The following is a 14895-nucleotide window of genomic DNA, read 5'->3' on the forward strand; positions in this document are numbered from 1 at the left end:
GCTTGGGACCAAATTACCTGAGGGATTTCTTTATGTCCATCTTGATCTAGAAAAATAGGCATGCTTCAGATCTTATCAGCCAAACAGTTCACTGTCAAGAGATTGGAAGACGGTCTTTTTCCGCAGTGGCCCCTGTTCTACTAAACATCCTCCCTTTGGAGATCAGAACACCAATCCTGTTAGCCTTTTGTAAGGCCCTAAAAATCTGGCTGTGTTCCCAAGCCTGGGATGCTGAATTGCATCAAGGGCCCTGTTTCCTAGCTGTATTACTAAGTGGCCAAGTATCTCAGCTGCTATGTAATATTTTTGATGTTTTTAATCATTGTTATTTATTTTAAAATGTTTTACTATCTTAATTGTAGTGTATTTTTTAGATTGTAAGCTGCCCAGAATCATAGACTGAGATGGGTGGCTATAGAAATTGAATATCAATTTACTCAGTGGTGGGATTCAAATAATTTAACAACTACTTTTCTGCAGGCATGGCTTGGTGGTCATGTGTGGCTTGATGGTCATGTGACTGGGCAGGCGTGGCTTGGTGGTCATGTGACTGGGTGAGCATGGCCAATTCAACATCACTCACATTGAGGGGCGTATCACTTCTCCCAGCCTTTCCTTCCCATGCCTGGCCCCGCCTCAACCTCCAATCCCAGCCAGTCCTTGTCACACCCGGCCTTGTGTCTCCCTGACTTACAATTGAGCCCAAAATTTATGTTGTTAAGTGATGACTTTTCTTGCCACATTTGTTAAGTGAATCACTGCATTTAAGTTCGTAACATAGCTGTTAAGTGAATCTGGCCTCCCCATTGATTTTGCTCATCAGAAGTTTGCAAAAGGGGATCACATGACCCTACAACCATCATAAATGTGAGACAGTTGTCAACTATCTTAATTTTTATCGCATGACATGGGAATGCTGCAATGGTCATCAGTGTGAAAAATGGTCATAAGTCACTTTTTCAGTGCCATTGTCACTAAATGAACAGTTGTAAGTCAAGGATTACCTATAAAAAAATAAAAAAGCTGCTTTGCTTGCAAAAAGCTGCCCTAAATACCAATCATTAGGTTAAAATGGGGGAATACACACTGAAGTTCAATGAGTCACAGTCATCATGGAAAGCTAAACCATTCAGTCTGAATACTTTACTTTTTATTAGCAATACCTGCAGCTTGGAGTTACAAATCAAGCTGGTGCCAGAGCACCTTGAGGAATTAAAATAGTTAAAATGCAATGATAACTATCAGTAGCCAACTCTTGCTCATAAAGAGTTTAGCAGGGGCTGCCACAAAGAGGAGGGAGTCAAGCTATTCTCCAAAGCACATGAGGCTAGGACAAGAAGCAATGGGTGGAAACTAATCAAGGAGAGAAGCCACTTAGAACTAAGGAGAAATTTCCTGACAGAACAATTAATCAGTGGAACAACTTGCCTCCAGAAATTGTGGGATTGCCCCCTCCCACCCTTAATTGGGGATGGAGGAGGCAAGGAGCAGTTTCAGCCATGATGCCACTTGGGAGGGGATTCAGCCATGTTGGAAGTACATACCAAAAGGACAGTGCCAGGAACCACTAAAGCAGTGTAAAAAGCTTTAAAAAACCCATCCCCTTTTAAAAAAGTCAAGCCCCTGAATAAAGGGGGGAAAAAACTAGGGAATCCGCTCAGGCTACAGAAAGTCCAAGACTTTGCCAAGAACCATTAACAGATGTTACAATGTAACAGCTGTAACTGCAGAGGCAGTTTCTGAAAACAAGCAATAAAGAGAAGCAGGATTAGACTAGAAACAGTGCACAGAGGCAGACTAGAATGCCTCCTTCCTGACAGGATTAACTCCTTAAGGTGGGGGAAAACAAAAGGCTGCTGGAAAGAGATTTCTTCCAACAGCTGGTTCTCCGAACTGCTCAGAAAATTAACAACTGGTTCTCCCAAACTGGTGAGAACCTGCTGAATCCCACCACTGAATTTATTTCATATAAAGCAGATGAATGCAAAACATTTGGTTAAGAACCACACAGAATCTTTGTGTTATATTTTGTAGTATTATAGGAGTCTGAATATAATACAAATGAAACAATCATATTTTGTTTTAATTGGATTATAATAAAAATAGGATATAATTGATATTTTTACGTCCATAGAGAAAATACTCTCCTTGAGTGGGATGGGGGGGGGGGGGGCTTTAAAGAGGTCCACGCAGTCCTAAGGCTATAGAATTCCAGTACAGTTTACAAAGGAATAGCCTTCACTGATTTCTATGGCAAACTTTTGCCTCCTGTGATAGGATGACTGTGTCATGGTAATCCTCTCTTTAGTAACCTTCAGATTGGATTCCAGGAGGATGCTGTTAATTTAGAGGTTTTCAATTCGTGACCATTTTGTCCTGGTAAAACAAGGCTACTATAGACCTTAAAATACAGGCTTCTTCTTTACTCCCACGCCCAATGAAAAATTCTGCATTTTAACATCCTCAATAGATTTGAAGAAGTGCTGCTTCTTGCATTATGCTACATTCATTAAATCTTCATAAGATTCATAAGATTTCTCCATGTACAATCCAATAGGAAAAATTCACTATTAGTTTACCAAATGATATTTCCCATTATTGTCACAAATATACTGTAATGATTGAATTGAATAAATTTGTATAGTTTTTATACTACTACTGTTGTTTGATTAAAAAGTATTTGTCTTTTTATAATATATGCATTACTCTGGAATCCCTTCTGTATGGAGATTGATTTATGGGTTGTTTAAAATAACAGGGTCAACAAAAATCTATTTTGACTTAAAATCATGTATTTTATTCAAATATATGTAAAAATTATATTGTAAATAATAACTAATACCTTTTCTTTGTAGATCAGCAGATCCTGGATGATATAGAGAAGTCCATCAATGATGATATGAAGCGTATTATTCCTTGGCTTCAGCAGCTCAAGTTAGTAAAAAGCAATACCAGGAAATGCACTTTTTTGTCATTGTAAAAACAATTTCACTTTTAGAATAATTTTCTATGATCTCTACTTTGGCTGCCTGTTAGTAACTGCAACAGGGGAGCTTTGTTGTTTATTTGAAAGGATTAGATCTATAACTCCTAACATGTTGAACAGCATAGATTTTTATTAGCAAAGATCTAGAAAAGTCACTTTTCTTTTGTTTAATATACAGGTGAAACTCAAAAAATTAGAATATCATGCAAAAGTTCATTTATTTCAGTAATGCAACTTAAAAGGTGAAACTAATATATGAGATAGACTCATTACATGCAAAGCAAGATAGTTCAAGCCGTGATGTGTCATAATTGAGATTATTATGGTTTATAGCTCATGAAAACCCAAAATCCACAATCTCAGAAAATTAGAATATTGTGAAAAGGTTCAATAGTCTAGGCTCAAAGTGTCCCACTCTAATCAACTAATTAAGCCATAACACTTGCAAAGGGTTCCTGAGCCTTTAAATGGTCTCTCAGTCTGGTTCAGTAGGAATTACAATCATGGGAAAGACTGCTGACCTGACAGTTGTGCAGAAAACCATCATTGGCACCCTCCATAAGGAGGGAAAGCCTCAAGAGGTAATTGCAAAAAGAAGTTGGATGTTCCCAAAGTGCTGTATCAAAGCACATTAATAGAAAGTTATGTGGAAGGGAAAAGTATGGAAGAAAAAGGTGCACAAGCAGCAGGGATGACCGCAGCCTGGAGAGGATTGTCAGGAAAAGACCACTCAAAAGTGTTGGGGACTTTCACAAGGAGTGGACTGGGGCTGGAGTCAGTGCATCAAGAGCCACCACACATAGACGGATCCTGGACATGGGCTTCAAATGTTATATTCCTCTTGTCAAGCCGCTCCTGAACAACAAGCAACGTCAGAAGCGTCTTACCTGGGCTAAAGAAAAACAGAACTGGTCTGTTGCTCAGTGGTCCAAAGTCCTCTTTTCTGGTGAGAGCAACTTTTGCATCTCATTTGGAAACCAAGAACCCAGAGTCTGGAGGAAGAATGGAGAGGCACACACTGCAAGATACTTGAAGTCCAGTGTGAAGTTTCCACAGTCTGTGTTGATTTGGGGAGCCATGTCATCTGCTGGTGTTGGTCCACTCTGCTTCATTAAGTCCAGGGTCAATGCAGCCCTCTACCAGGAGATTTTGGAGCACTTCATGCTTCCTTCCGCAGACAAGCTTTATGGGGATGCTGACTTCATTTTCCAGCAGGACTTGGCACCTGCCCACACTGCCAAAAGCACCAAAACCTGATTCAATGACCATGGGATTACTGTGCTTGATTGGCCAGCAAACTCGCCTGACCTGAACCTCATAGAGAATCTGTGGGGCATTGCCAAGAGAAAGATGAGAGACATGAGACCGAACAATGCAGAAGAGCTGAAGGCCGCTATGGAAGCATCCTGGTCTTCCATAACACCTCAGCAGTGCCATGGGCTGATAGCTTCCATGCCACACTGCATTGAGGCAGTAATTGCTGCAAAAGGGGTCCAAACCAAGTACGCTTATACTTTTCAGAGGTCCGATATTGTTCTAAAACAAATCCTTGTTTTATTGATTGCATGTAATGTTCTAATTTTCTGAGATTGTGGATTTGGGGTTTTCATGAGCTGTAAGCTATAATCATCACAATTATGACAAATCATGGCTTGAACTAGCTTTGCATGTAATGAGTCTATCCCATATATTAGTTTCACCTTTTAAGTTGCATTACTGAAATAAAAACTTTTGCACAATATTCTAATTTTTCGAGTTTCACCTGTAATCTTGATTGGTCAACATGAATTGTGGTTAAAGACTTCTTGATTCCTGAACACTATTGGGATCAGTTAAATATTGCCATACGTGTATCTGAAATGCAAAGTTGAGTATTTAATAATAATGTGGAGTATTTAATAATGCACATTCATTTGCCAGTTTCAGGCTGCTAATCTAGTAATTACTAGTGTAATAATAATTCTGCTTATGGATCAAAACTCGTTAAGAAACAAAAGAATAAATAAACTGATCTTAAAGTAGAAAAGAGAGTTCCAAATTTCATCACAACTATAAACAAGTTTGGTAGCTTTTCACCCTGTATAAGGTTACAGACAAATATATCTTATTCTCACAACCCACCACTTATCTATAAACAAATTGATATGACTTTTCAATCCTGGTGTCAGCAAAAAGTCCATAAAGAATTGCCAGAACTTTACAAAATTTTACATTTTTATTTTAACCTTGATCAAATAAACCAACTTTATATTTCTTCCTTTTACTTCTGAAAATCTTAATCTTTAATTCATTCAAATATTGTTGTAGAATTTGATCCATTGCTAGGGTTTCTTCAAGTCCCTTTTGTAACTCTAGTAAAAGGACACTATCCCGGTCATTGTCTTGGTATCATTTGTATTTTTCCTTTGATTTTTAAAACCTCAGCTAGCTTTTTTTCCAATATTCCGTAAAAAGTCCTTATCCAGATCGTTATCTTGACCTTCCACTTTTATTTGCACTTTAAATGCCTTCTCTATCTTGTAATCTACACTTTTAAAAATCCATTATTTCTGATTTTACAGTTTCACATCTGTTATCTCTTCATTAACATCTTTGGACAGTCTGTCCATACAAGCAATCATCATTACTGATGTTGATATTGTAGTTACTAAATTCTGGCCTCATTTTTCAAAGATCTTTAATATTTCAAATATTACAGCATTTTGTTTCATTTTGTAATTTCCAGTACTAATAAAATGCATGTTTACACTTTTTTCTTTTTTCTTTCTTTTGTTCCCTCTAGTATTCAATTGAAATAACAAAGTCTCTAATCTTTGTTATGACCTACCTACAAAAAATAATTTTGGTTCCTACTATATTTTATATAGTTAGTTCCAAAATCCAAAAAGATTTTTTTTCAATATTCCAAATTTGTCCGGCCCTTAATTTGTTTATAACTTTCTTAGTTCAAAATCTTATTTAACTTTCTGCCATTTATTTCAAATTCTTTAAGTTCTTAAACTTACAGTTAATTTTTATTTTGTTCAGAAATAAACATAGATGCACCAGGTGGCTTTTCAGAACTGCTGTTTCAAAGACTATAGTAACTTTAAGATACTTAGATAAATAATTTCTGAAGGTGATCAGAAAGCCAGATTAGTAAACTCAGTGTTCTTTAAAAGGCTTTGCTGCAATTGTGAGCTTGATGACTGATTCTCTCATCTCTCAGTGTTCAGATCCATAGAAGATTGTTGTCCTGCAATATCCTTACAAAGATCTCCCACCTGGAGCACATGTGAGCGATCTCCTTTCCTCTCTTTGTCCAGAGAAGTTAAAAAGAACTGGTTCTTTGGAACTTTGCCCAAGTTGCCATCTCCACTGTCCTGGAGATATGTTTAGGTCACCATGCCTCACAAGTTGCAGCCAGACTTCATTAACAAATTAACTTATTAATTTACTCTTACATGTATTTTTATGTACATGTGTACACATACCCACATACATGAGTATATGTATACTCTGTGTGTGTATGTAGGCCAGTTTGATATACTGGCTAGAGTGACGCCCTAGAACTCAGGAGAATGTGAGTTCTAGGCCTCCCTTAGGCATGAAAGCCAGCTGGGGACTTGATCTGGTCACGCCATCTCAGCCCAACTTACCTCACAGAGTTGTAGTGGGGAAAATGGGAGGCAAATATACAGGTATGTTTGCCATCTTGAGTTACATATAAAAAGATGGGATAAAAACACTATCAGTGTTTTCTTGGATGTGTATCTAAATACAGGAATTTGTTCAGTGGCTTTTGAAAATGTTGCTTTTTAGTTGGAAGCTCTTATCCTCATAGTTGAAGCCAACACTATACAGTAAATAAACTTTGTTCCAATGAATACTACTATTCTTGCATGTTCTGTTGTGTTCACTTTAGGTTTTGGCTTGGGCAGCAGCGTTGCAAACAATCAATAAAACATTTGCCTACAGTTAGCTGTGAAACATTACAGCTAGTTAACCATGCTACTCATCCTGTGGGAAATCTTTCCAGCCACAAGCTTTTCATTAAGCTTACCCGACTTCCACAGTATTACATTGTAAGTAAATGAGATTTCATCATAAGAATGTGGTCCTCTGAATAAAAAAACATAAGTTTTTGTAATGTGAAGAATGCATTAAGATAGGATCAGTGTGATGGCTTAATATGATGAAATAGTTGCTCCATTAAAATGCAGACAGAAAGTTAACTGGCCACTTACATGGAAGGAAGGCAACTAGTAAAGAGAACTTGGAGAGGTTTAGTGAAAAGAGAAAGATTGCACAAATGGAGATGGTAAAAAGGAAAGAAAAATGATGTAACGCGGTGCTTCCCAAACCTGGATAAATTACTCAAAATTGGGTAAAAATGATTTTTCTTTGAGTAACGACATATAAACCCATTATCCAATCATAATAGGATCATTTAAATTGATTTAAATATTTTACCTTTTTTGCTAAGCAGTTGTGGGGTAACGAACGAAAATGTTTAAGAAGCATTGATGTAACTAGTAAATACAGGTAACCCCCGGGTTATGATGGGTCCCTTAGTGAACCTTCGAATTTACATGATAAGCGTCCCCTACCGTTTGCGAACAAGGCACAAAACTACGAATCTTGCAGCACCACAGCAATTGTGTGACCTTACGAACAACCGCAGAGTGTCTGCAACATTTGTCCTGCACGTTGTCGGCCAAATGGAGCTTCTGAGGGGCGGACCCATCCCTCAGAAGCCCCTATGGGCATCCAGAGGCCTTCCCTGGCCAGTTGCTTCTGAGGGGCAAATCCAGCACCTGGAGACTCCATTTCAGCCTGCAACAGCCTGGGGGAGACCCACAGAGGGCCAAACGGAGCCTCAGAGGGCTGAATCCAGCTCCCAAAGGCTTCATTTTGGCCAGCAATCTATGAGGAGACTGCTTGATAGATCTTCACAAGGTAAGTGATCTGGCGTGGCAGGTTGGGGGGAAGCAATTGTGGGGAGCATGTGGTATTCGATTAGCGAATGCATAGGCGAAAGGAGGGAGTGATCTCGTTCAAGGTACAAGATTCACTTCCATAAATCCTTGGGTTATGAATGGAATGGGCAGGCTGCATTACATTTGTAAATTGAGAACTACCTGTATAAAGCAAAAGAAAGGTAATAACGTGGCACCCTTTGTGACAATCATTAAAGAGTTAAACAATCATTCTGTAATAAAACCATAAGATGTTTTGAGGGTATATCTATTTGACAGAACCCAACTTACATCCTATGCTTCCTGTTCATGAAGTGTTATTTTAAATAAAACCTTAATTGCCAGTGATTACTTTCTGTAAATAAATGAGAGACAGTATATCGTAATCCTTTTCTACATCTAAGATACTAAAGTATCATAACAAATAACAAAGGTATTAATATAACATTGAATCTCAATATAAGTCATTAATTTACTTCTTTGGGTGGAAATGAGATTTTGAAAAATATTTATATCCCAAATTTTCTAATTGTTGCCCAGTTAAATTCAGGTTTCATCATGCTTATTGCTTTAATATAAAGGTGTTTGCAGCTTTTAATTAATTGTGTCTTTGAGCCACTGGATTTCTACAATAAAAAAGGTTGTAGCAGTCTATAAGACCAGGAGCCAGCAGATGTCTATGTTCTTTGTTGAATGACAGGAGGATTTCATGGAAACCTAAATATATATATTTTGAGTAGAATACAAAGTGTTACACAATTTAAATATTGCATAATCATTTTAAAAGATGCTTGTGTGAAAACTGAAAAAGGAAAATATATGCAGTTGTGGAATACACCAAAAGTTACTTCAGTAAGAGTTTTCATGATTCTTATAATACTTTGATTACGTTTTATAGCATCATTAGGGACCAGAATTGGCAGAAATTAAACTTGCTTCAAGGATATTAATTGGCCAAGTAAATATGATGCTCAGTGAATGATATCTTGACTAAGCCTTAAGAAGGTTATTTTAATGACATTGGTTTTTATGTGTATGATTCTAGATTTTTAAATTTGTATTTTTTTTAATTAGCAGTAAATCTTACATTTTAGAATGCTCACTCATGTCAGTTTCAAAGTGTATTAATATAAAACATTGGAATAGAATACATATTGAGTACTGTTGAAGAATTTACAATCTTAAGCCCAAATATTTTTAATACAATCTGCTTCATTGATTTGAAGCAAAAACAATTGATTTGCTTTTTCTTCAGTTATGTAAAAAAGATTTCAAAAAATAATTGCTGACTACATTGTAAACATATCATTTGATATGGTATGTAGTTTGCTCTATTTGTGATAATATTCATATATTGAAATTTAAATTTAGTTTTATTTGGATGCATTGATATCAGTAAAACTCAACTTAGTCTTAACCTAACTTAAATCTAATTTATTTCAGTATGATTTGCTCTGAGTAAATTAAATCCAAATTTCTCTGATGTTGGTTTAGAAAATCTGGATTTCTTTGAGGTTTGTATTAATTATGATGATATATTAACTTGGAGTATATTTCCAAGCTTAGTGTGACTTTTCAACATTCTAGGTAGTGGAAATGTTTGATGTTCCCAATAATCCCACACAAGTAGAATACAAATACTACTTTCTTTCTGTGAGTTATGCTGAAGGAGATGATAGCCCTGCTACTGCAGTTTTACTCCAACAATATAAGCCAAATATTGAAGAATTGGTTTTGGACACAAAAAGTAGCAAGCAAGCAAAAAGTGGCGCAAAACGCAAGGTATGGATTTGATCACTAGCATTTACTACTTTCAGTGGATAAGAGATAATTTATTTCTCTTAGCTGAAAATAAAAGGCTGAATAGTGCAACATTTTGCTTAATTAGATAAATGAGTAGTTTATGATGACAAAGAATAAATCTGCTAAACTGTATATTTCTTGTACTGAGACAAAATAGAAAATGTGTTTGAAGCAGCATCTCATGTAATTATTATATGAGATAATATTTAAGATGCTGCTTCAAACACATTTTCTATTTATTGTTGACTATATTTCTAGTGTCTGCCATTTTGCACTTTTTAAACAGAAGTTAATACTTTCTTTATAAACATGTACTTTCAGGTTATTTTTAGCACTATATGCATCTATAAAAACTTATAATTGATTAGAACAGTTTACACTCTAAGTGCTGCAAGCTTACTTGTAAAGTTCTTTCTAATATACTCAAATTCAAAATGAGCACAATTGAATCGACATTTAAATTAATGTTTAATATTTGTTTCCAAATACAGTGGAACCTTGGGTCACAACTGTAATCCGTTACAGGACTTTGATCGCAACCTGATTTGGTCATGACCGGAAGCACTACTGACTGCGTATGCGCAGACAAAAAAAAAAGGCGCCAAAGGGGAAATTGCCACAATAAGGAAAATTGCTGCGGCTGTGTTTGGTTGCCACCTGAAGATGTCTTTGTGATCAGAAGCAATTTTTTTAAAAATTTTTGGTCGTCACTTGATTTGGTCGTGGACAGAAGCATTCATGACCCGAGGTTCCACTGTAGCTGCACATATAGAAGTAGAGTCTAAATATAGTGGGCGTGAATTCTGAATAGTTTATATGAAACAGGTGAATTTCCTACTATGATGTCTACTACTTATGGTTTAGATTTTGTTTTTCCTTTGTGTTTGAACGAATGCGTATCTTTTAAAATATTTTTCTGCTCTTTCGTAGTTGTCTGATGAACTGGGTCCCACAGAATCCAAAAAACCCAAACAGTCTGGAGAAATATGTGCATTCAATAAAGTTTTAGCTCATATTGTAGCAATGTGTGATACAAATATGCCCTTTATAGGACTCCGTATGGAGGTAAGTAACAAATAGTTTTTGCTGAATTGGAACATTTACAACAGGGATTGTCTATGAAGTACCTAACTTAAAAAATAGGAAGAAATAAGATTGGCCTGTCATTTATTATTAAACCATAATATAATTTAACTGTTTGATATAGTATAATATGGAATCCAAACTTGACAGTAAATCAGGCCATAGTGGCTTGATAAACAAAAAATCTTTGTTCAGTATTATACGTCAATAAGGTTACAGCAGTTGTGACATGAGATGAAAGAGACCCTTGACCTACACTTCTTAAATATGCTATCTATTGGTTTAAGCAAAGATTTAGGTTTTGATAAGAATGTGAAGTAATTAAACACAGACTAAGGACATGTGTTTGTGTGTGAGAGAGAAAGAGTAGATAATTGATTACAACATGATTGAAAAAGGAATCTAACTTCTGCCCAACCTTTATCAGCTGTTGCCATTGGAAACAGTTGTGCTTTCTTCTGTGTAATGAAGTAACATGCTGTATCTACCTATCTATCTATCTATCTATCTATCTATCTATCTATCTATCTATCTATCTATCTATCTATCTATCTATCTATCTATCTATTGTATTTTTGTTCTCACCTATTGCTGCATCCATGTGTGTATGTGTGCATACAGGAAAGCCTACCCTGAGTCATAGGATTGAGATTTTGGGCCTTCGAATGGAGGAGTCACCAGTATTCCAAACTATTGCCCAATTACTTCTCCCATAGGGAACTGTTGAGAGAACAGGGGGAGGGATTTCTTCTTAACCCCCAGTCTGACCTAGCCTATTTTTTTAACTCTGTCATGGTGGTTTGTCCCTCCACACACTGAATATACCCTATCACAATTCAATAACCACTGTTCCTTTTCATTGTGCCTTTGTTTAGGTGCCCATCTGACTACATTAGCCTTCTTTGATATAATATTGTCTCATATTATAAATATTGTAGATGTTAAATGTTAGGTAACTATTTTATCCTATAGAGCAGGGGTCCCCAACCGCCGGTCCGCGGACCGGTACCGGGCCGCGGAACAACCCTTACCGGGCCGCTGGTTGCTGGGCGCCGCCATCTTTTTTGGTAAAAAGCGCTTCTGGTGAGCTTTTCCGGGTAGAAAGCTCACCGGAAGCGCTGTTTCATCATAAAAGATGGCGGCGCCAGCGCTTCGATGAGCTTTTCCGGTAAAGCCATTTCTACCCGAAAAAGCTCACCAGAAGCGTAAGCGCCATCTTTTTATGACGAACAGCGCTCGTGACGTCACCGGAAGCGCCTTTTCGTCATAAAAGATGGCGGCGCCCAGTTGACGCCGGTACCGGGCCGCGGCGCCCAGCTGATGTCGGAACCGGGCCGCGGCGTCGAAAAGGTTGGGGATCCCTGCTATAGAGAATAAAATACAAAATTTAACATTGTCCCTTATGTGCATTATTTATGGTTTTATGTGATTTTAGTATTGGTTAATTAATGTGCTGTAACAGAAGCAATTGCTTCACTCATTTTATGTGTAAAAACGATTATGCGTTCTCTGGTTAGGTTTTATTTCTTTCTGTACTTACTATTAACCAAGCTGAAAGATTCATATATAATGTGACAAGTGATACTGTGTAGCTTGAATTTTAATTTGCTATGAAAATATAAACCTAAATATACTAAGTTTTTTTTTTTAATTTCAGTTATCCAGTTTGGAGATCCCACATCAAGGTGTCCAAATTGAAGGAGATGGTTTCAGTCATGCTATTCGTTTATTAAAGTAAAAAAATTAATGTAAAATTCCACTAATGCTTAGAATATTATATATGGATCAAAAGGAAATATTATATTTCAAAGAATCATTTTGGCATTATTTCCACATTAGTATTTATATTGTGAATTTGTTCCAATGATAATTGTACAGCAAAAAGCCCCATAAGAATGAAAGAGAGGAAAAAGAGAGGGAAACAAATGAGAGAGGGAGAAGGAAGAGAAAGAAAGAAAGAAAGAAACAAACAAAGAAAGAGGAAAGGAAAAAGAGGGAGACAAAGAGAAATGAGAGAAAAGGGAAGAAAAAGAGAAATGGGAAAATGATGGAGGGAGAGAATGAAAGAGAGGAAAAAGAGAAAAATAAGAGAGAGAAGGGGGAGAAGGAGAGAAATGAGAGAACTGGAGGGAGAGAAGGGGGAAAGAAAGGAAGAAAGAAAAAGAAACGAGAGGGAGAGAGGGTGGAAAAAGAGAAAAACAGAAATGGGAGGGAGAGAGGAAGGGGGACAGAGAGAGAGAGAGAGAGACCCATTTCCCACAGAAAACCAGGAGCAACAAAACCGTGGGTAGGCATGTCTGGGGGGGGGGGGTCATGTGACTGGGTAGGAGTGGTGTTGAGTTGGCCACGCCCACCCAGCCACGCCCACCCAGGCAGTCATTAGGGCACAGAACCCCTTACTAAAAAATTTGAAGCCCACCCCTGAGTAATACCTATACCTAAGTGCCAAGCTTGTATGCATGTTCTGTTTTCCTCAGGAAAAAAGAACAATATTCTTATTCTCTCCCTCCAGCTCTCTCTCATTTCTGTGTCCCTCTCCCTCTCCCCCTTCTCTCTCTCCCCCTTCTCTCTCTCTCTCTCATATTTCTCTCTCTTCCTCTCATTCTCTCCTTCCATCATTTTCTCCTTTCTTTCTCTCGCCTGAGCCGACACGAAGGGGACCATGACTGGCACTGAGCTGCCCACAAAGGATGCGGAATCGCAAATTTAATGTCGGCTCAGGAAGGAAGAGCAGCTGCCCCCGCTGCCGAATGCAATGAAGGAAGAGCTCTGGCTCTCCTGCGGAGCGCAGCCAGCTACTCACATGAGCGTGCAGTCGTGGCAGTGGGAGGAGGAGTCACCATTGCCGCTGCCACAATCCCGGGCCAGGAGGGTATCCTGCTTGTGTGTTTGTGCGCACGCACAAAAGAGAGAGAGAGAGAAGGGGAGAATTCTCTCTCTCCTCCCCCCTTGTGTGTTGGGAAGCGAAGGCTGCCTTACGCATAAACAGGGCCGCTTCACTCCTGCACTAAGGCTCTGGGGTGGGACGGGGTGGGTGGGGTCAGCCAGGAGAAGGATTTAGGGGCTCACCGAGCCCCAGAGTCTTAGCTAGGGGATCGCCAGAGCCCCTGCGAGCTCCCAGCAGCCCACCCCTGGTATTACTCAAAGGTATTATTAAGCCTAATGACTTTCAAATTTTAGCTGGCCATTTTGACAGGTTTTCATTTTTATATAAACACTACACAGGAAAGCTAATCTGAAGCTTTTCAAAATGTTCCCAGAATTTAATTTTGTTTAGTAGGCTGCAAATTCTGTGTAAATTTATTCTACTGTATATTGTAAGCATTAAAAAAAACAACCAGCTTGCATTAAAACTTCCAATTCTACCATACCTTATATATTAGTAGTCATAAATGCATTATTTAGATTGAAAAAAAACTAACTTGAATACTTGCATTTCTTAAATTGCATGCTTTCTTTCAGAGTTTGAAAGAATTAAATAAATCTCAATAAATTGTTGTATCTTGAACTTTTTGCACAGAATTCCTCCATATAAGGGTATTTGTGAAGAGACCCAGAAGGCTCTGGATCGTTCTCTTCTTGATTGTACTTTCCGATTGCAAGGTAGAAATAACCGTACATGGGTGGCTGAATTGGTGTTTGCAAACTGCCCGCTTATCAGCACTTCTTCCAGGGAACAAGGTTAATTTCTCAATTGTTCTGCATATTGCCATTCCTCTTATACTTTCTGAGTATCAAATTGGCCTCTTCCTTTCATTTTGCAGGACCAACTCGTCATGTTTATCTGACATATGAAAACCAGTTGTCTGAACCAGTTGGTGGCCGAAAAGTAGTTGATATGTTTCTAAATGACTGGAATAGCATTGCCCAATTATATGAATGTATGTTGGAGTTTGCTCGATCTTTACCAGGTATATAATGTCTTATATACATTATATTCTTGTTCATTCTTGTATTGATATAAAAAAAAAGCAGGCCACTTTCTGTTGACCTATTAGCATATTTAGAATGAGAGTGTCCTGTGAGCAGTCACACAGCCATGAAGCAACTAATATATTCATAAAA

At 37.8% G+C, this 14895-nt stretch overlaps 1 protein-coding gene across 9 annotated transcripts in view; it reads left to right on the plus strand.

The window, feature by feature from the left end:
- Positions 1-14895, plus strand: part of MED14 (mediator complex subunit 14) — a 106451-nt gene that overhangs the window by 37736 nt on the left and 53820 nt on the right. For all 9 annotated transcript variants that reach the window (XR_015749830.1, XR_015749831.1, XM_026674060.2 and 6 more), the window contains exons 12-18: positions 2856-2934; positions 6891-7050; positions 9532-9726; positions 10678-10812; positions 12488-12564; positions 14351-14511; positions 14595-14741. Coding sequence is in view for 7 of the 9 variants with exons in the window: in XM_026674060.2 (XP_026529845.1) it covers positions 2856-2934; positions 6891-7050; positions 9532-9726; positions 10678-10812; positions 12488-12564; positions 14351-14511; positions 14595-14741 (954 nt within the window). In the remaining 2 variants the exon portion in view is untranslated. The remainder of the gene's footprint in view (positions 1-2855; positions 2935-6890; positions 7051-9531; positions 9727-10677; positions 10813-12487; positions 12565-14350; positions 14512-14594; positions 14742-14895) is intronic.

The sequence above is a fragment of the Notechis scutatus genome, chromosome 5, assembly GCF_049901735.1.
Source record: "Notechis scutatus isolate UNSWTSFEM ecotype Mainland chromosome 5, rNotScu1.2, whole genome shotgun sequence".
NCBI classification, from domain to species: domain Eukaryota; kingdom Metazoa; phylum Chordata; class Lepidosauria; order Squamata; family Elapidae; genus Notechis; species Notechis scutatus.